The 25,659-nt window shown below is 36.4% G+C and overlaps 1 protein-coding gene across 2 annotated transcripts in view; it reads left to right on the plus strand.

The window, feature by feature from the left end:
* The window catches only part of LOC131056778 (protein NO VEIN), an 83,524-nt gene that overhangs the window by 36,513 nt on the left and 21,352 nt on the right, over positions 1-25,659 (plus strand). For both annotated transcript variants that reach the window (XM_057991040.2, XM_057991041.2), the window contains 2 exons: positions 13,587-13,728; positions 14,260-16,091. In XM_057991040.2, the coding sequence (XP_057847023.2) occupies positions 13,587-13,728; positions 14,260-16,091 (1,974 nt within the window). The remainder of the gene's footprint in view (positions 1-13,586; positions 13,729-14,259; positions 16,092-25,659) is intronic.

Consider the following 25,659-nt stretch of genomic DNA (forward strand, 5'->3'; position numbering starts at 1 on the left):
GAATCGCCGATTCCAGTCGATTCCCGAGGCAAGGCAGCCTGGTAGAGTCCATGAGCCTTGAGACTTTGTCATGTCCCCTAATAAACAATAAAAGGAAAGTGTAAAAAATGTATTAATTATCTTATATAAATTCCCATTCGTTTATATAAATAATTAATATGTACAAGAATGTCTTTTAGTTTTATTTACCTCCGTAACTAGTCCTAACTATTACGGGATTCCTAACCAATCGATGATGAATAAACGGATGGTAGCACCAAGAGAGGAGGGGGGAAGAACTTATTAAATTATCAGATCTGGATGTAGAAGTTGATTATCTACACGATATCAACCTTTGGAAATTGAATTCCTTTCGTCAGTTGTACTGGCATAATGGAATCGGATTACTGAACGTAGCATTGAACAGTGAGGTGAAGCATAGCGAAGGTTAATTTAGGGTGCAGAGATGTGTGTATTCTATACACCGTGGTAAGAGCAGTTACTGCGCAGGAGGCAAATACGATACTTCAAATTCACGTAGGCCACGTTAAGAGATGACATTAACAATACAAACGCAGTCTCTCTCCAATCACGTGGAAACCCTGAGAACCACGAAACCTGTGAACCAAAGGATGGGAAGACGTATACATTGCGGGTCGCTCACCATGGGAAGCCCAACTGCGTGAAACTCCAGAGTATGTCGTGTGATGCGGGAGTTCCAACAAATGCAGTGTTAAGCGGACGGGGTTCGAAGAATTGGAAGGCGTCATTCATTCACTGAGGAGACGACACTTGCACATACACACAGTGACCCGATATCGGGACGTACACCCACGATAGTCTAAGCGATAGCCAAGTTCGGGAGCGGAAAGAACTCGTAGATAATCAGCGAATCCACGGTGAGGTCTCAGAAAGGGACTCGATGGCAGAATTGACACCGTCAGCAATATGAACCAAAAGGTGCACTCAAAAACACTAAACTCTTATGTATTACATATACTGAATGTCAACCAGTGCGTTGATGAATATTGAATGTATTTTCCATCAGCAATATGAAGGTTAATTTTTCCATTTCAGACTATTCAAATGAATTCATAGGCATTTAATTAGCAATCGTTTAAACTCGAGCAACCTCTGCATAATCTGGTTATAAACACTCACTACAATCAGAACCCGTTAAGGTTTTTTACAGACTTAGACTCTTCGAGTCTGGCCGAGTTTGGTAGAGTCTCAACAGATTCCTGAGTTTGATCGAGTCTAGTAGAGTTTCAGTGGATTCTCAAAGTATGATGATTAATTTGTGTTTATACTTATGTGATCAATGTATACTTGTGAAAATCTTTGAATTTCTTCGGTTTTCTAATTTGTCGAGTCTGGGCGCAGAGTCTGGGTCTTGTAACACTGATTGAAATCAATCCGACAAGCAGAAGGCTTGTATGTACCCCCAGTAGTACTCTATCAACAGTCAATGGACAAACTTGAAAAGATGAAGTCAATTGCCAAGGTGACTGAGAAGTGGCTTAATAATATTTTGGAGAGAGGAAATCATGTTCTATAAGAGCATCAATCAGCCGAGTCCTCTCTTAAGAGGCTCAAAGACATAATGGCTAGATGTGCCAAATTTGACACTACTTTTGGCAAGATTTTTGTTCACTTGTATGCTTTAATAGAAACTGACAACCAAAATTTTAATAAAGGAGCAAATCGTAGAATCAGATAAGTTGTAGCCTGTAGGTCGATAGAGGTAGGTATCAGTCCATATGCTTCAAGAGAGATACCATTAACGTCATTAAAGAGAACTGTTCTAGGTTTGATAAAGCGATAAAGAATCTTTTGGATGGCTGTTCTGCATTTTTGCAGGCGATGATAGGAAATGACAATGATAAGATGAATGCTATGGCATTTAAAGCTGTTTGGAGGAAGAATTTCTTGCTTGTGGACAATGTTCCATTTTATGAGGATAACCTAGAAGAAATCAATATGATGGTACATAACTACAAGGATGCCAGACTAGAATAGAATAGTTAGCTCAAGGAGTTTGATGAAGAGATAGATGCTATGGAGTACAAAGTTAATGCTATTGCAGTGCCACTTGAGCAAGAATTAGAGGCATTATTAGCAAAATTGATGGAATATGTTACAATAGAGAGAGTAGCTGGAAGAGACAAGTGGAAAGATGGACTAATTTGAAATAAAACATTTCATTGTAAAAGAAATAATAATAATTTGGCAAAGTTAAATTAATATTGTAATGCCAAAAGTTGTTATTTATCGAGAAAGTTGCTATTTTGTCCAATTATCTTGGGAAAGCATGTCTTTTTTGTCTTTTCCCAATTGGTTGTTGAAATGTATTAAATGTAAACTGTCTTAGGGTTTTAGAGGTTTAATCTGGGCCCTTGAAAGGATTTAATCTTGGCCATTGATTCCGAATGTAAAAACTATAAAAGGCTAGTGCCTCATTCTTTATAAGGAACTTGAAATTGTTGCAGACATACTAGCACAATTAATACAAAAACTTCATTGATTTGGTGAAATTTTGTGTTGAGTTTGTGAGTAGCTTAGTTTCATACTTCTTAAATATCATTTCTTTTCAAGTTAGATTAGTATGAAGATTTGTATGAATGGTGAAATCTGAGTTCGTACCATTCGGGATTTGCTGATTGTAAGTTCTAGTGCATGGTTAGTTTGAACATTTTATGAATTTGAGTTCAATTCATTAATATGCATTATCATATGATGTTAATGAATGTTTGATAGTTTGAAAATCTAAAGAATATCAATTGAAGATTTCATCAACTTTGTCTGAGTTGTGTTTACCTGGCAAAGCGAAGTCTGATTTATGGATTTCATTTGTTAGCAATAACTTCTTTTCATTACAGTTAGAATTAGTTGTTAGAATAATGTATTGTTTCTTTAATGGTCAGTTAGTTGTCTAGTTTGCTTAGGTAGTTTCTGTTTCTGGTTTTCACGATTGTTTCTTTTAGAAACATCGTTTGTGTAAATCTATCTAACGAGACTTCGTCTCCATTGTTTAAACTTTAATACAATAATATCGAATATTTTAATAATATGGTATCAAAACAGATCAATGGGGTTGTTTAAGATTTGGAGAATTTTTTAATAAAAATTTGTGGAAGAATATTGGAATGTTTCTTTAATGGTCATCTTAGTCATTTTAGTCGTCTTTAGTTAGTTTCTATTTTCAGCTTTAGTTTACAATTGTTTCTTCTAGAAACATTCTCTTGAAAATTCTTCATATAGAGCTCTCGCTCTATTGTTTAATAACATTGAACATTGAATATTTTAACATGGTATTAGAGTAGGTCAATGGGATTTCATAAAATCTGGCAAATTGAGAAAAAAATTTGTAACTTCTTATCTGGAATTTTTTCTAGAAATTTGTTTTTCGATTTTTTATAAATCATTGGAGGTTTTGTTGAAATCATTGCAGAATTTCGTGGGCTCTTTTGGAGCTATATTTTGAAATTTGTGGGTTCGTGGACCTATGTTCGTGGGCAATTGGGTGCTGTGTTTGAAGATCGTGGAGGTTTTCTTTTGTTTTTTCGTGCCCACGGATTTCTGGTTTTTGTTCGCAACTGTGGTGTTTTAGATCTGCAACCTGCATTTGTATTTTGCATCCTGCGGCCTAGGGTTTCAGATCCTCTGTACTTGCGGTCTAGGCCTTCATGGAGTAAGGCCTTGTTCGATGTCTTCATTTCCTTGCAACAATGTGACTAGGGCATGCAACTTGCCTCTTTGTTTGGTTGCCTGGAGATGTTTAGATGGGTTTTAATAAACTTTTTCCCTTAAAAATTTCTGATGGGTTTTAATAATTTTTTCCCTTAAAATTATGGGAGGGTTTTAATATTTTTTATCCAAAACAAATTATTCTGTTTGGTTTATAATTTTTTACCTTCTATAAGGCTTATAATTTTCTCCTAAAAAATTATTGTAAGGGTTTTTTGATTTTTGCCTCAACAATCGTGTTGGGTTTTGCCTGATTTTATCCTCAAAATATCATGGGTACAAGTGTTCTTGTCTTACGGTTTTTATTGTTTTTTCCGAAAAAAAAAATGATGCTTTGTAAATTTTAGTTTTTGGTTTTGGCGATTTTTTCCTCAAAAATCACGGCTTCTTGCAGTTTGTTTTGGGGCGTGATGCTCATCTACAAAAGTTTGTTGACGATTTGTGTTATCCAAAAGTTCTCTAGATTCTCGGAGGGTCAGTGGCAGGCTCTTGTCACAGAGCGTTCTAAGAAGAAGCGGGCAACCTTTTATGTTTTCTCTCTTGGTAGTTAGCACGATGACCGTTAAGGGAGGGTGTTAGAATAATGTATTGTTTCTTTAATGGTCATCTAGTTGTCTAGTTTGCTTAGGTAGTTTCTATTTCTGGTTTCAGTTCACGTTTGTTTCTTTTAGAAACATCACTTCGTCTCCATTGTTTAATACAATAATATTGAATATTTTAATAATATTAGTTAGCTTTGTAAACCTTAGTCCTGTTGAGTTTCTTTTGGAAATGAGTTTTAAGGATTAACAAGACACCACCATTGATGGAGAAATCTGATGTATTTGAGATTTTAGATCTGAGGATTTGCTGAAGTCTTTTTTGCAAGAGAGAAGCTCCTGAGCACTTGTGTAAGTCCCTTTGTGATTACCAGCAATATCACATCATTTACTGAGTTATCCTTGAGCACTATCAAGACCTGACTTATCAAAGCCTTGGGGTTATTATATGCAAGATATAATTTCCTTTTTCAAGAGAGAATAGGATATACTTTGTATATTTTATTTTGTGTTGGTTTTGTGCAAACCTCCTAATCAATAGTATGGCTTGGCAAAAAGGTTCAACCACAATAGAAAACTCTACCCCTTCCGAAAGGCCCTCAAAATTACTTGTAATCTGGTGGCCTAGCAGCAAGAGAGACTTTGGAATAATACCCACAAAAATCTGACACCCCTTCTAACTGTGATGTCCATAATGATGGGTTTAAAATGAGGGTGAACAGCTAGGTCAAGGAACATCTGCAAACTATTTTGAAGGCACACCAAAATGCCTAAAAATCAAATGCCAACATTTGCTGGAAATTCACAATTAATCTACCTTGGAAATCTTCATTTTAGTGAAACCTCAAAATCTAAAACTCTATAGAAATTGTTAAGTTCTTTCAAAATTCTGTGATCAAAATAGAAGAGATGGAGATATGATCTGAAAGTTGTATTTTATCTGCTATAGCGTGTTTTAAAGATGCACCACACTTATCAATTTTGGTGTGTACATCCTCCTCAATGTAAGCATGCTATATAAGTGGATGAGGGGTTACGTAATGAAGAGATATGTCTTCCCACGTGGGAAGACACATCTCTTCCCTACGTACCTCTCACCACAGTATATAAACTAGTCACCGTTTACTTAACCCGATCGGAAGGAGTGCGACTTGTTTGAGAATCGCTTTACCACCCGATACCATGAACGGTGTAACCTTTGGTCAAACGCGATAAGTGAACTTTGGTTTTATTTATCATTAGTTAACGTTAACATATTAGTATATGTAATCAAATATATATATATATATATATATATATATATATATATATATATATATATATATATCGGAACCATGAAATAGTATGATCGATGTTACAAAATTAATACTCCCTCTTAACTAGGGAGGACACATTTCATGTTAGAGAAAACATCACAATTCATCCATTCATTGTGAAGAGAGGAGATATCACACCATAGTGATATTCAGAGATATGGTTTAACAATGAATATCAAGTCTCATGATACTCACCATAACTCATAGTTATCAAGGAAGGTATGTGCACTGGCATCAAGTCACATGATGCCTACCATACTGATAATGATTTCATGGCATGTCCATGAATATTATGTTCATAATATTCACCATGAAGATATCTATCATAATTATGGTTTATTTAATGATATTAACCAACATATATCTACCATAATGTCTCAGAGATATATATACTATAATGACATGTCCACAGATATCAAGTCACATGATATCCATCAAGATAGTTAAATTGATAATTGTAAAATCGTCACCTTACAATATTAATTTGAAACAAGTGTTCATTATTGAAAAGTCGTCACCCTTCAATAATGTTCACAGAAGGCCCATGCAGTCATGGAGTCACACACATGACAAATAAAAGAGTTTACACACTAAACATCTTTAAATATATTAGTATATCAGAATAACTGAGTCTCTATCTCAAAATTAAATAACATTTTCAACCATACCAAGTTTATCTCTAAAGTGTTCAATCTTGATCCTGGAGAGAGGGCTTGGTAAGAATGTCTGCAATTTGATCACCTGTACTAATATAATTCAGTCGGACCACATTCCTTTCCACCATATCTCAAACATAGTGATAAGGAATCTCAATGTGTTTAGCCTGTCATGAAATACTGGATTCATTGAAAGTTTGATGCAACTCTGATTGTCACAGTAGATGACAGTAGGATTTAAGGGCTGACCAAACAGTCCTACAAGCAATTTCCGGAGCCATACAACATCTCTTGCTCCCATGGAAGCTGCAATTTATTCAACTTCTGTAGAACTTTGAGCAACTGAAGATTTTTTTTTACATATCCATGAGATCATTCCTGATCCTAAACTGAAGCAACATCCTGATGTGCTTTTCCTGTCAACTATGCTTCCAACCCAATCAGAATCAGTGAATCCATGTAGGTCAAGTTCTACATGTTTATATTTCAAACCAAAACCAATAGTTCCTCAAAGATATCTTAGAATATGCTTTGTAGCAACAAGATGTATTTCCCTGGGTTCACACATGAACTTACTTAGTGCATTTACAACATAACATATATCAGGTCTTGTGTTTACCAAATACATCAGAGATCCAATAATCTGTCTGTAGGGTGTAGGATCTGCAAACTCTGATTCTGCAATTGTTTCCTTTAGCTTGTGCAAATTTGTCTCCATAGGTGTGGTCATGGATCTACAATCCAACGTTCTACATCTCTTGAGTATATCAATGGTGTATTTTCCTTGATTAAGGATTATACTATCTGCCTGCTGCCAAATTTCCAATCCAAGGAAGTAGTGAAGAATTCCTAAATCTTTCATATCAAACTCAGAGGCTAATTCTTTCTTACATCGAGAAATACAATTATCATCTCCTGTGATTAGTAGATCATCAACATAAAGAATAAGAATTAATAATTCACCATTGATTACCTTGTAGTAGAGATTTGGATCTGCTTCATTCTTGAAAAATCCTAATTCCAAGAGATAGTGATCAATTCTTTCATACCATGCTTTGGGGGCCTGTTTTAGTCCATAAAGAGCTTTCTTTAATCTGCAGACATGTGATTCAGCCTTATGAATCACAAAACCTTCAGGTTGCTCCAAATAAACTTCTTCTTCAATCTTACCATTCAGAAAAGCAGTCTTGACATCCATTTGATGGACTTTCCATCTTTTAGATGCTGCAATAGCCAAAACTGCTCGGACAGAAGTGTATCTAGCAACAAGAGCAAATGTCTCTTCATAGTCAATACCTTCTTTCTGTGAGAAACCTCTAGCAACAAACCTTGCTTTGTGCTTCTCAATGCTGCCATCTGCTGCATGTTTGATTTTGAAGAGCCATTTAGAAGATACCACAGATTTGCCTTTAGGCCTAGGCACAATATCCCAGACATTATTTTTCAGAATTGACTGATACTCTTCTGACATAGCATCTTTCCAAACTTGATGCTTGAGCGCATCTCCAACACAGGAAGGTTCTGCATCAATGATCTCACTCATCAAGGCAGTATAACTGGAAAATAGGTTAGGTCTCTTACTTTCTTTGAAGGTCCCCTTTGGAGCAGCATAATTTTCAGCATCTTGAAGCATCTTTTTAGCCCAAAGTGGTCTCTTCCTAGTTTCGGGACAATTTTCTTCTAAAGGTAAGCCTTGAACTTCATGCTCAACATCTTCAGGGATCTCCCTCTGAATCTCAGGGGTGAAATCCTCATCCAAGCTTGTAGGAGGATCTTGGTGTTCTAATTCATTAGAGCTTTTGGACCTCCTGAATGCTATGTCTTCCTCAAAGATGACATCTCTGCTTAGTTCAATTTGTCTTTGACCAGGTATGTATATTCTGTAGGCTTTAGAGGTTTCACTGTACCCAACAAATACTCCTTTCTTTCCAGAAGGTTCTAACTTTGACCTCTTTTCTTTGGGGACATGAATATAGACTGGACACCCAAAGATCCGGAAATGACTTATGTCAGGTTTGTTGCCAGTAAAGGCTTCTTTAGGGGTTTTATTGTCAAGAAGAGAATGAGGACATCTATTTTGAATGTACACAGTTGTCCTAGATGCTTCAGCCCAAAATGAGGTTTCTATATTTTGGTCTAACAACATAGCCCTAACAGCTTCTACTATAGTCCTATTCTTTCTTTCAGCTACCCCATTTTGTTGTGGGTTATAAGCTACAGGTAACTCCCTCTTAATCCCAACATTTATACAATAATCTTTAAACATATTAGAAGTGTATTCCCCCCCATTGTCTGTTCTTAAGGTTATGATTTTCTTACTTGTCATATTTTCTGCAAGAGCTTTGAATTCCTTAAATTTAGAAAGGATTTCTTCAGACTCTTTGTACCTCAGAAAATATATCCAAGTCTTCCTAGAATAATCATCTACAAATATTACATAATATAAAAATCCCCCTAATGAGGGTACAGACATGGGTCCACATAAATCAGAATGAACTAATTCTAATACATTTTTGGATTTATCGTTGCTAGAATTAAAAGACCCTTTAGTATTCTTTCCCAAGTTACACCCTTTGCAGGCTCCTTCAGATTTTTGACTTAGCTTGGGTAAGCCGATCACCATCTTCTCTATCTTAGGTAGGGCATGGAAATGAAGGAGCCCTAATCTCCTGTGCCAAAGTTCATTCGAATCTGGAGTCTCATGAATCAAGGCTAGAGGTGGAGTGGTGCAAAGTCTGTAGAGGCTCCCTTGTCTTACTCCAATGGTGTGGGCTTTCTTGATGGTGGAGTTCTTTGGCCAAGCAAGTACCTTTCCTTCCATAAAGGTTAATCTGTAACCCTTATCTTCAAGTGCAAAAATTGAGACAAGGTTTGTCTTTATACCAGGTACAAATAGAACTCCAATCAGCTGTAGGGATATGCCTGACTTTAGGTTGATATTGCAGGTTCCTATTCCCATAACTGGATAATTTGAGTCATCACCAATTGTCACTTCTTCATTTGAACTTTCCACAAGTGTATCTAGGTGCTCACGAAATCCAGTGATGTGTCGAGATGCTCCGCTGTCAATCACCCATGTGTTGAAACTGGAGGTGACTTGACTAGAGAGGGCTGAGTAGAAGACTAGCTTCTCGGAATTACTCCCTTTCTTAATTTCTGCCATTGAAGCTTGTTGTTTGATCCTGTCTGGACACTTCATTGCATAATGCCCATATTGGTCATATTTGAAACATTGTACTTCAGAAATGTCTCTCTTCTTCTTTGAAGACCTCTTCCCATTTGAGCTGTTGTCCCTCTTTCTCTTAAAGTTCTTCTTCTTTCCTTTCTTGTGGGAATTAGAGTTTAGAACTTGAATGTCTTCATTACCATTGTTTTGTTTTATTCCTCTTGTGACAAGTCGAGATTCCTCTTGAATGCAATCGGTTTTCAATCTATCAAACTTAGGAAATTTAGAACGAGCACTGATTCCTTGAATGAACGATTCCCATGAGGTAGGAAGTCCATTTACGGCCATCATAGCAAGTTCTTTGTTGTCTACTAGATGTTCAATAGTGGATAGTTGATCCCTAAACTCAGTGATCCTCAAGAAATAGGATGTAACTGTTTCTCCTTTATTCATCTTTATATGGTGTAGTTGATTCTTTAGGGTGAGAGCCTTGCTAGTGTTGTTGATTTCATAAATGTCAGCTAGTGCTTTGAACATCTGAAAGGCCGTCTCATATTTAGAAATAACTGGTACAATGTGGTCTCTTACTGAATCCACAATTATCTTAAGGGCCTTCTCACTGTCCTTTCTCCATTGAATTTTCTCTGTATTATTAGAGGGATCAGGAATTTCACTTTTGACATGGGAGTCAATTTTATTTTCTTTCAAAACAAGCATGATCCTGAATTTCCAAGATACAAAATTTGATGCTCCATCTAATCTATCTTCAAACCTAACTTCGGTTGCCATTAGGATTATGGGAATGTGATCTTAGTAAGAGCCTGGTGAAAGTTTATGAGATTGTTACAGAATTTTAATATAATCTTCCTTAACTTCGCTCTGATACCATGTTAAGTTCTTTCAAAATTCTGTGATCAAAATAGAAGAGATGGAGATATGATCTGAAAGTTGTATTTTATTTGCTATAGCATGTTTTAAAGATGCACCACACTTATCAATTTCGGTGTGTACATCCTCCTCAATGTAAGCATGCTATATAAGTGGATGAGGGGTTACGTAGTGAAGAGATATGTCTTCCCACGTGGGAAGACACTTCTCTTCCCTACGCACCTCTCACCACAGTATATAAACTAGTCACCGTTTACTTACCCGATCTGAAGAAGTGCGACTTGTTTGAGAATCGCTTTACCACCCGATACCATGAACGGTGTAACCGTTGGTCAAACGTGATAATTTAACTTTGGTTTTATTTATCATTAGTTAACGCTAACATATTAGTATATGTAATCAAATATATATATATATATATCGGAAGCATGAAACAGTACGACCGACATTACAAAATTAACATAAATCAATGTGTCTCCTGTGTGAAAACACCAAACCAACTAGGATGGATCTTTCACCATCGAAACTAGTGTAGATTGATGAGGGTTTGCATCCTTAATCAACTGTTGGAAGAACTCAATGTTCAATCCAGTGACATCTTTGTATGTGTGCAACTCTGAATGAATAGAATGAGAGCCAAAATCCCTTTATATGGACTTGGAGGGAAAAAAGGGGAATTTTAAATTTCAAAATAAATCATTTCCCTCAAAAAAGCCTCCACACACAATTTGAAAACAACTTAAACCCCAAGTCCCCTTTTCTTAGGCATCCAACTTGGGGAACATAATTTCACTGATGATATTGAACATTGTACTGAATACTAAAATTCTACTTTATAACTTTAATGCACATATTAAAATAAGTCCAACCACTTTGTGGAAAGCCTTGCCAATGCACCAAAAACTGAAACAAATCATGCTGAAACATAATTGATGCTGAAGAATACTGCTAAATGCCAAAACAAGCACATACTGTAAATGCGGTGTTCTCCAAGAACTATGGAAAACAACTAAGAAAGAAAAAAATGCTACAAAGAGCATTGACACCAACTAGAACAGCAATTGAACACCCACACAACTGTCGAAAGCCAAGAAATTGAAAATCAAGCTCTCAAAGAAAACACGAGTCCCTTAACCACCATTAAATAATGTGTGGGAACACAAGAATAGACTAATGGGAAGCATCAACTGGCTAGGTCCGAGAAGGGGACATTACAATATGCCAATCACACTTGAGAGGTGACAAACACAACTAGGCAATGCACCACACACTAAGAGGCAATGATCACAATCAAGCAGCCACGATGGAGCAGCAACAGCATCCTTCGAGTTTGTATCTAGATATCAACTTAGATGTATATATTAGGAGTCACGATGAAGGACCAGGAGTTTCACCACTTAGAAATCTGCCTTAGATGTTCCTTTGGGGATTCGAACTTGGGTCTCCACAATGGAAACCCAATGCTTTGACCACTAGATCACAGTCCCATTGACACACACATTGTCTTTCTTGCCATTGCTAAAAATGTCCTCTTAGACTACCATCTAATGTTGTCCCCGTCTTTGAAATGCCATGGAAGATAGCAAACTAGATGATATTTGGCATGTTCTAGTTAAATATTCTGTCTTTTTCGAATTTGGTATAACATTTGGATCTGAGAAAAAGTAGATATTTGAATGGCCTATTCAAATATCTCTATTTCCAACTCAATTTAATGCAGGGAAGAATTGTTTGCAACTCAGATGACTCTTGGGATCATTTGTGGCTCTTGATTTCTTGTAGGAAACTTTCAAAGTCCTGCATATGGTCTTGGAATTCCTTCGAATATCTTTGAGAATTGCTTTGGACAACTCTTTCAATTCCATTAGATGCCCCTTAGAATTCCATAACACTTAGACCACTGCTGAAATCTATCCAGATTAGACCTCAATACATGGTCAAAAAGGTGAGGGAACATTATAGAAATATAATTACTAATTGGTTATATTGAAATCAGGATAACATAATGGAAATAGTCCTACGTTTAACTGGGTGAGTGCCATTTCTTTTAGCTAGATGCCTATCTGATTAGTATAAGCCCTCTTTTCATCCTCACTTAAACATGATTATACCGTATGGTGAAATTCCCTTCATAAACTTCAATTGCCTATAAGAACTATAACTTATTTGAGACAAGGAACTTGATTAAAATACCCAGAAATATGAACTACTTACTGCTTTTGTCCAGGGACATGTATTGGAGAGAATTGTTAGGTTATGCTTGATTGACTTGTCTGAAGATGATGGTATAGTTTGTGGCTGCTAAATATTTCAATTCTCAATATTGAGCCAAACTATCTTCAGTCAAAGAATGCTGAAAGTTACAAATTCTGGCCTTTCACCTCCTTGTGCAAATGCTTGAAAATAATGCTGGATGTAATAACTGCATCATTGATGCCCAGTTGACCTGGGTGGTCTAAATGAAAGGCATTGGGATCAATGACTTGGATGATAGTTATTGCTTTGTAATGCATAGGCTTAAGCCCACAAAGTCTTTTTTTGCAAATAATGTTAAAGATGATGTAGTGATATGACCTCCAAAATATACACTAGAGTAGTAGTGTGCCTGCTTGAGTACAAGTTGTTGAGCAGTGCCTGCTGGGATGCTATGCTAATCGAGCTTGTATAACAATCCATCTTGTAATGTGTTATCAAGGAAAGGGGTGTGGTGGTTGATTACTCTGGGTTTTTGAAGAGCTACATTAATCATGTCAAGACACATCCTCTTAGTTCTCAAGTTGGGCATTCGCTGTCCAATATGCTGATGAATTGAACAAAAGGGCTACTAAGGAAATCAAGTACTGGATTGATTTTTACCAGAGTTGCTAAATGTGTAGGAGGGCAAGCACTGGATCAGAGATAAGAGTGTCTTATGATTTGAAATTTCTCAATTCTTCTTGTTTGTTTGTTAATTGAGGAAATGTGCAATATGGAATTAGTTTTGTATTTGAATTGCATGTTTTAGCTAGCCACTATTTGAGTGTTAATGAAATTTCATTGGTCTCAAAATTGATTTGAACTCCATGCATATATCCATGACAAAGGCCAAATAGTTGTTTGCAGTTGGTAGAAAAAATATTTTTTAACTTTTTAAATTGGAGCCAGTGAATCTAAGTAAACTAGAGATGGAACTTATGACGATATTTGAATGTTAGTGATATCCTGCAAGTTTGATCTTTTATAAATGAGTCTTTCTCTGTGTAATTGTCTTCATTTATTTGTTTCATGCTTTCAGTTTTTCTTATTTTTTTCGCAGGTAATTTCAATGAAAATGGGGCTGTGGGACACCTTCCTAGAGTTAAACAAACAGGAAGGCATAGTGACTGGAGATGCTTATTCTAGAGAAGAAAAAGTTCAAAATGTTGAAGACAAAAGCCACTTTTTGGGTGTTAAAAATGGTAATTTTTCTAATGTACAGAAGTAAACAGTCACTCTAAATATGTCTTTTTTCACTGTTACAAAAATTAACATTGCTTAGTATCTTGTAGAGTACTGTGGATGCATCTTGTATGATATTCAAATGATTTGGGTTTTTGCTACATGGTCATACTTTCTAGTGACTCTCTATGTTGGCAATGTTGTGATGCTTGAAGATTGTGGAAATATAACATTTGTTGATTCTATTGTACTTTTAGTTGTAATGCATTACTGTATGATGTTTTACTAATGAAATCAAGAGCATTAAATTTTTTATACAATTTGCAGTATATTGCATATATAAGACTTGGTCCACTGTATATCTTAGGTGCGTGCTTGAACCTAATGTTTGCGTTAATTGTACTTGTGTCTTGGGTAATATATATAACGTTTTATTTATTATAGAGTATATAATATTCACTTTTTAATAGCACAGGTGATATTTGGAGCTCTATGTAATTCTTGCAGTAAATTCTAACTTGCTTTTTGTGCTCCTAATTTTTATTTGACAGGATTAAGTTCTCATGAAGTTGTTCAGCAAGTTATAAAGTTTTTTGAAGTCAATCCTATTGAGAATGCACGAGGTGGAGAATTAGCGACAGAGGAACAGTTCATTATGTTGAGAAAAATTTGGCACTGTGAAAGGTGGCTGGTGAGTCAATTTTCTGTGCAGGACTTTGCATGCTTAGGGTTTGGAGATTTCCTTAGTTTCCTTGAAACTCACCTTTGTGAGTTCCCTCAGAAAATAAGGAAAATATTGACAGCCCATGAATGCAGAGACTCACCGCTGATTGCTTATGTTGCAACTAAGCAACTCTTAGGATTTTTGTCTCAAGCTGTATGGGACCTTGGTGGTGATGCGATATTGACTAAAGAAGAATTTAGTGTTTTATTGCATAAGCAGTTTCCATTTATTAACTTTGAGATGTCAGACAGTGCTTCTGTTGAAGGACTGATGAATTGTATCACAAAATTCCGAAGTCATTCTCAAAAGAGAAATACAGGTTATTCGGCTGCGCTGCTAGCACGAAGCAGCTTAATAGAAAAGTCAAGATTTAACTCACATGGTAGTGGAGAGGCTTCAGAGTTTTTGCCAATAGCTGGGGCACTAGGTCACATGAGTAGTGATGATGCTATTAAATGCTTGCTTAAAGCTCCTATGCTATCAGATCTTGGGGAGTGGTCCCACTGGGATCATGTATTTGCTCCTACACTTGGGCCAATATTGAGCTGGTTGGAGAAAGAAGCAAGCAGTGATAATTTGATTTGTCTTGTAACAAGGAATGGAAAATTGCTTCGAATTGATGGTTCAGCAACAATGGATGAATTCTTGGCAGCTGTAATGAAGGGCTGTGCAAAGGAAACTGCAATACAATTTGTTTCTATTGTGGCTCTTTTTGGAGGTATGCAACATGCTCCTATCGCACTGATGAAATCACATGCTGCTTGGGGAATAGATGTTTTGGTGAAAAATTTTGTAGATCAATTTGAACATGCAGGTATTCTAGATATGGGAAAAATGGGTTATTGCATTAATTGCAGAAAATCTCTGATTGGAGATAGAAACTTTGGCTGTGATTCTGGTCAGACTGAACTTTTACAAAATTCTCATATTTCTACAACAGTGACACAAACAAAATTTTCTGAGAAATCACAAAACATTGAAAAAACTGCTCAAGTTATGAGGGTCGCGGCCAGATTTATATTAGATTTCCTTGGTCATCTACCTCCAGAGTTCCGGACTTTTGCTGGTCAGATATTCTTGTCAGGATTGGGTACACTATCAGCAGCTCCATCTCAAATAATTTTGCATGAATGTGTTGTCTCTGATGAACGTCTTATGCTCCATGAAATTGGGCTTTCTATTGGCATTGTTGAGTGGATCAATGATTATCAAGATTTCTCTATCGATTTATCACATGCTGTGCAAGACCCCCTAGAATGCCAAGTGAGAAAAAATGATATGCAGATAAATGAACAACATGATACAGAATGTGAATCTGAAACTAATCAGTTGGAAGGTAGTCATTGCTTGAATGTGATTGGGAGAAAGAAAAAATCATTCCAAAAATTGCAATTAGAAGATGTGAATGATCCTGGTGTTTTACAGACCAAGCTAAATGAATTTGCTATCTCTATGCCTGAAAATGAAGGATCATTGAGTCAAGAAGACCATGCAAAAGGAATTATCGAGTCTATTCGATGTGAAGAATTTGGGCTAGATTTGAAGCTCCAGAGTAACGAGACAAACCTTCTCAAAAGACAACATGCTCGATTGGGCCGTGCACTGCACTGCTTGTCACAAGAGCTGTATTCCCAGGATTCTCATTTTCTTCTTGAATTGGTATTTAACCTTGCATCTACTAGCATTTTGTGCAATTGAGATGAAATTGTTATGAAAATATTTGTTTGTTTTACAACTTTTACTTATCTATATATTTTTCTTTATGTGGTCTTTAGTTTACCATACAATGGTAGTTGATGTGATTTATGCAGTGATCAGGTTTCTTTTTTCTACTATATTGTGACCCTCCTCAGTCTAACTGAATACTGATTATGATGTTGCAAACATTGCACATGTTATTCTTACAACAAATATTTGGAGTTCTTTACAAGTTTCACATCATTTGAAATTTCAAATAAAAACTGAATCTCCTACAGATACAAACTAGATAATCTCATCGGAATAATCCATAGGTTTCTATAGAAATAGGAATTAACTAACAAGTGAAAGTATGTTGGAAACTTAAAGCATCTGATTACTTAAACTGTGATAAATCATAAACGGAGATGAAATTAATCACAAAATAGATGCAAACTTTAATACAAGATATACACGGAGAAACCCTTTGGGAAAAATCCACACCAAAGAGATCCAAAGCTTGTATTGATCCTTTGAATGAGTTACACGGATACAACTTATCTCTGAATTCCTGCAGCACTTCGTTACTATTATTACCTGCAAAACAACATCTTTCTCTAGATACCTTCTTGACTTCTTTACTATTACAACTTGCAAAAGAACTTGTCCAACATCCTAGACCAAGCTCCAATTTGTAAAAGACTTACAAGAGGGAACAATGGGATGGTTTTGGAAACCATTTACAAGTCCAAGAGAGGTATGGTGCTCAAATTGGTTGGACTCAAAACCCAATGCCTCCCTTCAGCTAAGATGCTCCCAGCTATTAATACCACATTCCTTCTATGTTGTCTTAGTGTCATAACACAGAATATTTGACTGCTCAAACTTGGGCATCCAATTTGTCCTTATTCTTCCATGAATTAGATGTTTCATGACAAGAGTCCAACACTATCATAAGGCTGGTCAATGCATGTTCAAATAAGACAAAAAGCAAGTGGAATGCCTACTTCCTTATTTGAGGACAAAATCCACTAGAAGACAAAATTCAAATGGGACACCAACTTTCCAAGTGGAGACAAAAGGTACACAAGATTTGTAATACATACAAAATAGCAAGACATGAAATTTAGGATTGCAAGGTTGAGACACCTTATCCCAACATTTTTAGCGTGGTTGTAATCTAAACCTTTAATTCAAAATAATTAGATCATAAATGCATTTGCAATCTGCACAATAGTTGTAACCATTCACATCTTTGTGATCTTAAATTTTTTTTGTTCCCCTTCCTAGTAACTAGGTGATGTGGGATATGGGAACTCTAATGGCAACAAAAGCTTGAAATAGCGTGTTGAAGCAAATAAGGGTAAGATCACATTACATTTATATATAGCACCAAGAGATGTGCATAGTTCCTTGCCTCTAGTTTCCTAGTGACTCTATTCTCCATGTAATCCAAGTTCTACAAGAAATTCTTTGGGTTGACATACACAATACTTGGGTAAATGCGATTGGAATGTTAGTTTTTACCAAAGTTCCCAGACTCGGACTCGGCAAGGCCGACTTGACTCGTGACTCAGCTATGACTCGGCAACGACTCGGCAAAATAAAAAAAAAAACACTTGAAATTTAGAGATTTTTAATGATTTAAAACTTGTTTCATACACCCATTATTGAATAAAGCTTAAAGACACTATAACATCATCAAATAGAAGCTAATTTGATCACATACATAAACATACATCCATCACATGTGTAGAAATGTAAATTGTAGCTGAAGGAAATAGAAAACATAGATATATAGAGTTATAAATGTTGTCAAATGTATATAAAATCCATGACATCAAATGTTCCTAAACATATATGTAACTGTAAACAAAAACAAGTCTATGGCTCAGGCTCTAGCTCATCCTCAGCCTCAGCCTCAAAGTAGTCTATCTGCCTCCTACAAAGGCGTCTAAGGTAGGTCTTGGATGATTGAGTAGCCATAGTTTTCGCCTGTGAGGTGCCACAATGATCAACATCAGTTGTACCTGTGCCGGATCGTGCTCTATCCTCCTCCTCTGCCATAGCCACAGCCTCAAGCTCAGCCTCTATGTCTGCCTGGTCAACTCATTCATGGTCCTCCTCAGTGAAGACAGGATTGGTAGACTCAGTGATCCACTCGGACTCTGGATCGATCTCTGCTAGAGTGATCGGAGAGGAGTCAGTGTCCAAAATCTGTCTAGTCCTAAGACGAAGGTTGTAATGAACAAAAACAAGATCATTCAACCTCTGCATAGACAATCTATTACGCCTCTTTGAGTGGATGTGCTCGAACATGGACCAATTGCGCTCACATACAGAAGCACTACATGGCTGACTCAAAATACGGATGACAATTTTTTGAAGGTTTCGGGTTGAGGGCCCAAACATTTGCCACCATCTATCTGAAATAACGAAAAGAAAAAAAATCAATCTCATTTCCAACTTTAAGGCTAGATTATAAAATAAAAAATTAAAATGCATAAGCCATAAACTTAATAATCTTAAGTTTACACATATTTCTACTTGGCTGCAATTGTGTCCGAGCCTCTATGCACATGCTGCTTGTGAAGATTGCCCCTTCTTGATTATTATATTTATCCAGTTGGAGCATTGTACTTGAGGTTGTGCCATTAGTACACAACTTCTGTACCACTGTATACAGGCCACTAAGAACCTCCTCATCTGCCTTGAAGTCATAACGGAATCAAAATGCCGGATTGAGGTAATAGGTTGCTGCATGGATGGGCCTGTGAAGCTGGTTCTGCCATCTCCTATCAATAATCTCCCAAATGGGGCCATACTTATCCTCATCTCCTGCATATATGGATCTAATGGCCTCCTTGGCCCTATCCGTACCCTCATATATATAGCCCATAGAGGGCTTCTCTCCATCAACAACTCGTAGGAGAACTACGAGGGGCTCAGTGACCTACACATAATGTTAAACAAAAACAATTAAGTCACAAATTAAATTAAAAAAAAAACAAAATTATAAAGTTAAATTGTTAATAAATTAAAAGTAAATTACTAAATAGTAGATACTAAATGTTAAATTGTAATAAATTTACCTGCATGATTTCTCCACAAGGCGTCCGAAAACCTGGCTCATCAAAAATGCATTTTACCACATCTATCCCTGCAGTGGTCGTAGCATAGGATGAGGAAGTCCACTCCACACCAACAAACATACGCCTCAAAGCCGCCTTTGATTTCATCAAGGATTTCAGTGTGAGAAAGTTTGAGGCAAACCTCGTGATACTAGGACGAACCAACTCCTTTTGCCCTGTGTATTGCCTCATAATGCTAAGGACCAATGCATGATTGTAGATAAACTTGCTGATATTTTTGGCCCTTTCAACTATTGATTTCACCCATTCAAGCCTACCAATATCCTCCAACATGAGGTCAAGGCAATGGGCTGCACATGGAGACCAAAATTTTTTCGGGTGCCTCTCCATCAAAAGTTTACCTGCAGCAATTTTAAATTAATTAGAAATTTTGATGTGTTAAGAAAATTTTAAATAATCATAGATGCCTCTCCATCAAGACTTGAAAAGTTCAAAGTTTACCTGCAGCCATAGATGAAAAACTCTGCGGGTTTTTCAAAAACTCGCAAGTACTCGCGGGTCAAAACCCTAGCTGAGTCACTCGCCATTAAACTCGTCTCCGAGTTTCTATAAAAACATGCAGCGTTTTTGAGGAAATACCCGCGAAATCTCGTGGGTTAAATCCTATTTCTCAAGAGAAACTCATCAGGAATTACTAATTTGATTCACAACTTCTATTTTTTGGCCATGAGACAGGATGCGCCAAGGTTTTCATCTAGTTTTTGAGCGCGAATAAAAATGTAATATGATTATATGACTGAATAACTAGTTAAAATGTAATATGATTATATGATTGTATTTTCAAATGTTCGATAAAGATACCGAGTTATTGCCGAGTTTTTTCTTGAGTTTTTGTGAGTCTCGAGTTTTTAAAAATTTTTGGGCTTGCCGAGTCATCGCCGAGTCCGAGTTTTTCAACTATGCCTATAGCAACATAACTTGCTGCATTATCTGTCACCACCTGCACCACATTTTCTTCCCCCACCTCTTGTATGACTTTCTCAATAGCCTCACATAAGTATGTGGCATTTTTCACATGTGAGGAAGCATCAATAGACTTCCAGAACATGGTGGATCCTGAAAATAGACCAAAATAATTATCAAATTGTCATGTATCAATCAAGTTTCAACAAATCAAAATTTAATATATTCAATGCATTTAGGGAAGTAGAAATTAGAATGATCAATCACCTCCGCAGGAAACAAGAAAATTTAGGAGGGTTCCATTCTTCCTATCTCATCTGTAATCCGCGATATTTGCGTAAGATTTTAGTTATCTGGGTTATACCGTTTTTTTCCACAAAAACGATGATTTGTAACCAAATTTTTCTTGGTTTTTCAATTTTCTCCTCAAAATCGTAAATTCTCTTTTCGAGGGTTCCTATTTCAGGGTTTGACGGTTTTTTCCTCAAAATCGTGCTTTGTTGCAGTTAGTTTGGGTCGCACCTGCCAGGGCGAACATCTGCAACCGTGGTATCTTGCAGTCAGTTTCAGTTTTCAGTTTGGTTACCCAACGTTAGGTTGGATGGATTTTGGTATTCTTGGTCATTAACACTTTTCAGATCCAGGGAGGGTCTCCACTGCAGCAGAGTGTTCTTTTCATTTGTGATCAAAAGACCTGCAGTGTCTTCTGTAGGGTAGTTAGTAGATAGAATGACCATTAAGGGAGGGTATTAGAATTTTTAATTATATTTTAGTCACCTATATTTAGTTCCTTGTTTAATGGTCATTTAGCTTTTTAGTTAATTAGCTTTTAAGCTTTATTTAGCATTTAGCTTTTTAGTTAATTAGCTTTAAGCTTTATTTAGCATTTAGCTTTTTCTTTTTAGTTAATTAGCTTTTAAGCTTTATTTAGTGTTTAGCTTTTTAGTAGTTCACTTTAAACGACTTGTTCTTAATTTAGAACGTCGTCTTGTAATCTCTATATATACATAATCCGATTATTGAATCATTCATTCAGTTTATTTTTCATGATTGGCCAGAAGGAATTTGAGGTAGCTGGTCATTTGTGACAGACAGCTTGAGAAGCATGACAACTTCCCTATTGCGATATTCAAAGATTGTCAACATGCGTTGCTTCCAGGTGTTATAATTTTTGCCGTTGAATTGCTGACTGCCTTCCAACATCAAGTTGGTCAATGACACCATCTTGCACGTTTCCCAATGCATAGAAAATGCAAGAATTTGAAAAGCGTGAATCTGAAATAAAGGCAGAATCAGGTACAAACTTCAAAAAACGAAGTACAAATGGCATGGATTTCGAGACAAATTTTCTGGCTGACCCAGAAAAATCTAGCGAAGACCCAGAATAGCTCTCGAAAAACCCACAAGGAATCTAAAATGAAAATGCAAATTCAATGGCTCAAAAATCGAGGCATGGAAAACGATTCACCCAGCAAAAACAGACAGCAACTTTGTTCAGATCTCGAAAAACCCAGAAGGAATCTAGTGTCAGATTTCCGAAGGCAGCAAAAAACAGAGGGTTTTTGTCAAAATCCTAGCCGTAGGTCTGAATCTACAGAAAAAATTCGTGCAGGCTGCACAAAGGCAGAACCAAAAACTCAAAACGCAGAAAAAGAGGGCACACGAAAAATGAAAATCGCGGGTTTGCATAGGAGAGACCACAAAATCTCATTGCCTAATCCCGTCAGAAAATTTCTGCCACACAAAAATGAAAATCGCGATTTTTGCAGAGGAAAATCCACGAAATCACGTCACGTCGCGAAATGCAGAAATGACGGGTCAGGAGGTTGCTGAAGATCTCGGAAATAGGTGTCGTGCTAGGGGTAAAACCCAAAACCCACGTCGCATGAACATAAAAATGGTCACGAAAATGGTCGCGAGCTGAAGAAAATGCAGAACCAGTGGGAAAGAACACGAAGGTCGCAGCACGAACATGCCAAAATGATGTGAACAGCCCTTCTGTTACACGAGCTTATTAAAAAATCCGCGAAAAACTGGGTTCGAAAATCATTTTTCAAAATCGAGAAAATTTCTTGAAAAGAAATTTTAGAAAACAATTTTTTTTAAACAGTGCTCTGATACCATATTACGGGATCGTAATTGGTAAAAAAATGATTGTTGTATTAACAATGAGCAAATATGCTCAACAAAAAGATTTACAAAATGTACATAAAAGCAAGTTTCTAAAAAGAAACTACGAATAAGATCATAAAGATCTTATTAGAAATATTTACATAATATTACATAATTGAGCATTAAATAAATAATAAAGTATTATTCTAATAATCACTGCGTATGCTAAGATTGCAAAGAAGATCATATGGCGATTCCAATGTTTTTACTGCGAACTAGCCACTTTAATGTTGGATATAGCTCGTTTGGTGATGTCTGCTGGTAATCCAAGGGGGGACTTGGGAATGGGATTTTCATTTTTGGATTTCAAAAAAAACGGAAAAAAGGAAAAGGATTAAGGAATTTTATACTATTCCTAGGAATTTAAGAGACGGTAGTGATTGGGTGAAATAAAACCATGCTTTGGTTCGCCAACTTAAACAACTAAACAAAGTGGGTGCAATCTTCAAGGGTTGTGCCTAAAATTTTCATACCATGAAAAGTACCATTAGAATGAACAATACTTATCCAAAGGTAGAAGTTAAACATCCACAAAATATGCTCAGGCTAACTTTGCACAATGAACAAAAATCATCTGTTCATCAAAATTATGAGCAATGATTTCACCAATTAATACTATCAAATCTTGCATTCATTTAATAACTTTTATAAAGCAAATTCTATTCTATGTTGAAGAAAATTTGAAACCATGCAACTGCAAGATAACATAGAGATTCAAAGTAATGCAAATGAACTTTATTATCTTAATAGTCTTAAGCAACAATTTCACCAATCTCTCCCATACAAATGAGAGAAGAGGAGTTTATATAGAGTTTCAATAATGAATGAAAGGCCCAGATCAAACATAAATCAATGGCTGAGATTAAAACATAGATACCCTAGCTAGGGTTTACAATAGTAATCCAACAAGAACAAATAAAAGATAGACACATGTCACAGGGAGCTTTCTTCTAGAAGAATTCATCTTTATCCCTTTTATGTGGCAGCATATTCGATGAACTTGGACACAAGTGGATTAACCTCTTCCGTTGTGACATGAGGCAGCATGTTTATCTTGAATTCAATCACGTCCAAATCATTAGCGTAGGTGGCAAAAGCATTTTCCCAATCTAGTTTCTGTTTCTGAAAGGCATCCTTGATGGTAAAGAAGGTGAATGCCTTAGTCAAATTTTGCTTTAGGATCGATCTTGTGAAAGTGAAGAAATTCTCTTCAGTTTGACCTTTAGATTTTCCATGTTCATTTCATTTTCTCGAATTGCTTCCTTTCCAAGTACATCAGCGACCATAAGGAAAATCTTATTTTGAATTTCTTTGATCAGCTCTTCAATTTTGACACCATCAACCTTTACCTCCTCTAAAACTTCATTTCTTGCTATCAATGCCCAATACCACATGTTGAAATCATAGATATCCCCAATTGCAATTACTTGTCCATCTATTAATTCTTGCTTGGGAATTCCTTTCAACAACTTAAAGCATGGGATTACTTTATCTTGAATATTTTGAAGATCCTCCCACATTTCTGCCATGTCTTGAACACTAGATAATAATGAAGAAGTTTGCCCATGTGCCAATATCAATTCCTCTACGAACGTGACAACTTCATTATTGATGTTTGCCATCCATTCCTTAGTTTCTTTGGTTGTCACATTCTTCTCTTCAAAGTCTTCAATTGTTTCTTGTGGAAGAGCCAAAGGCGGGGAAATCGCTGCATTTCCTTGAGCAATATGATTGATCAAGTGTTGGACATAATTTTTCAGTTGCTCATTCCTTGATTGTCTTTGAAGTCAACATGACCAAGGTTGGTGTCTCCAACCCTCTTCCAATTTGAAGTGATTTTAGATTTTGGCTGTGCTCCCTTGCTGGCAAACTTCATTTGTACCTTTCTGGAAATCCCTTCCTGAGCTGACATCTATATCCTGAAAATCATGAAAACTTTCTAAGTTAAAAAAAACAATGAGGGGGTTAGATGTTTGTTCCCATATTGGAGTGCAAAGTTTGAAGAAATTTCCAAAGGTTAATTTTATTTAGAAATTGAAGCATTTGCCCCTAAAAAGCATAAAAAAGCAAGATGATTTGAAGTGAAAGCTGTTTTGTAAGTTTGGAAAATTCTTTATTAAATCATTCTAACTTTGACCTCAAGCATGAAAATTGGCTTTGCAATTCTCCCAAAAGATGTCTTGGGAATTTGCAATTTTGAACTTTTTCAACACTTAGCCAAATTTTCTCAAATTCTTTCCCTTCCAAGACTTACACGAATTTCTTTTTGATTTACTTTGTCAAAATTCTCAAACTCTTTCTCTTAGGCGAATTTCCTCATGCTTTTCACTTTTGTTTCAATCATCTTTCCATTTTCCTTTCAATAGTTGGGTGAATTTTATCCTTTGCCTTTGATTTTTTTACCATTTTCACTTTCCTTTCTTTACCTAGGCGAATTCCCTTTTGATTTCAACCTTTGTTTTCCAAATTTTTCCTTCTCAACTTGGGCGAATTTCTCTTTGCTTTCCACATTTGCTTTCACCCTTAGCCAAACTTCTCATTTATCCACCTAGGGCGGACTTCATGTGTGGATAAGGAACTTTCTAATGTCCCAAGGCGGACTTCATGCGTTGATAAGGAATTTTTACCATTCTTTGGATGGACTTCACACTAGGATAAGGAAAAAATGCCACTTGATAGGGTAGAACTGGTAGTAGTAAATGGAACTTTCACATTTTCCAAGGTGAACTTTATCTTTTTAGAATTTTTCTCATCTCTTTATACTTAGCCAAAATTTTGACTTTTCCCTTAAAAAATGCTAACACTTAACCACTTTCTTTATCCATTCCTTGGGCAGACTTTGCATGTGGTTGAGGAAGTTTATGCCATCCTTGGGTGGACTTCATGTGTGGCCAAGAAACTTTCCAACCTTTCCTAGGTGGGGTTGTGTTGCCAAAAAACTTTCCAACCTTTCCTAGGTGGAGATCATGTGTTGCCAAGACATTTTACACAAGGCTTGGGCAGACTTTGCTTTGGTTCAATACATTTTTCACAAGAGATGGGTGGACTTAGGCATTGTCCAAGACATTTTCTTACCTTGATGGGCGGACTTTGCCATGTCTCAAGACGTTTTCTACAAGTGATAAGCGGACTTTGCCATGTCTCAGGACGTATTCTACAAGTGATAAGTGGACTTTGCCATGTCTTAGGATGTTTTCTACAAGTGATAAGCGGACTTTGCCATGTCTTAGGATGTTTTCTACAAGTGATAAGTGGACTTTGCCATGTCTTAGGACGTTTTCTACAAGTGATAAGCGGCCATGTCTTAGGACGTTTTGTACATG

The sequence above is a fragment of the Cryptomeria japonica genome, chromosome 1 (genome assembly GCF_030272615.1).
Source record: "Cryptomeria japonica chromosome 1, Sugi_1.0, whole genome shotgun sequence".
Lineage (NCBI taxonomy): Eukaryota > Viridiplantae > Streptophyta > Pinopsida > Cupressales > Cupressaceae > Cryptomeria > Cryptomeria japonica.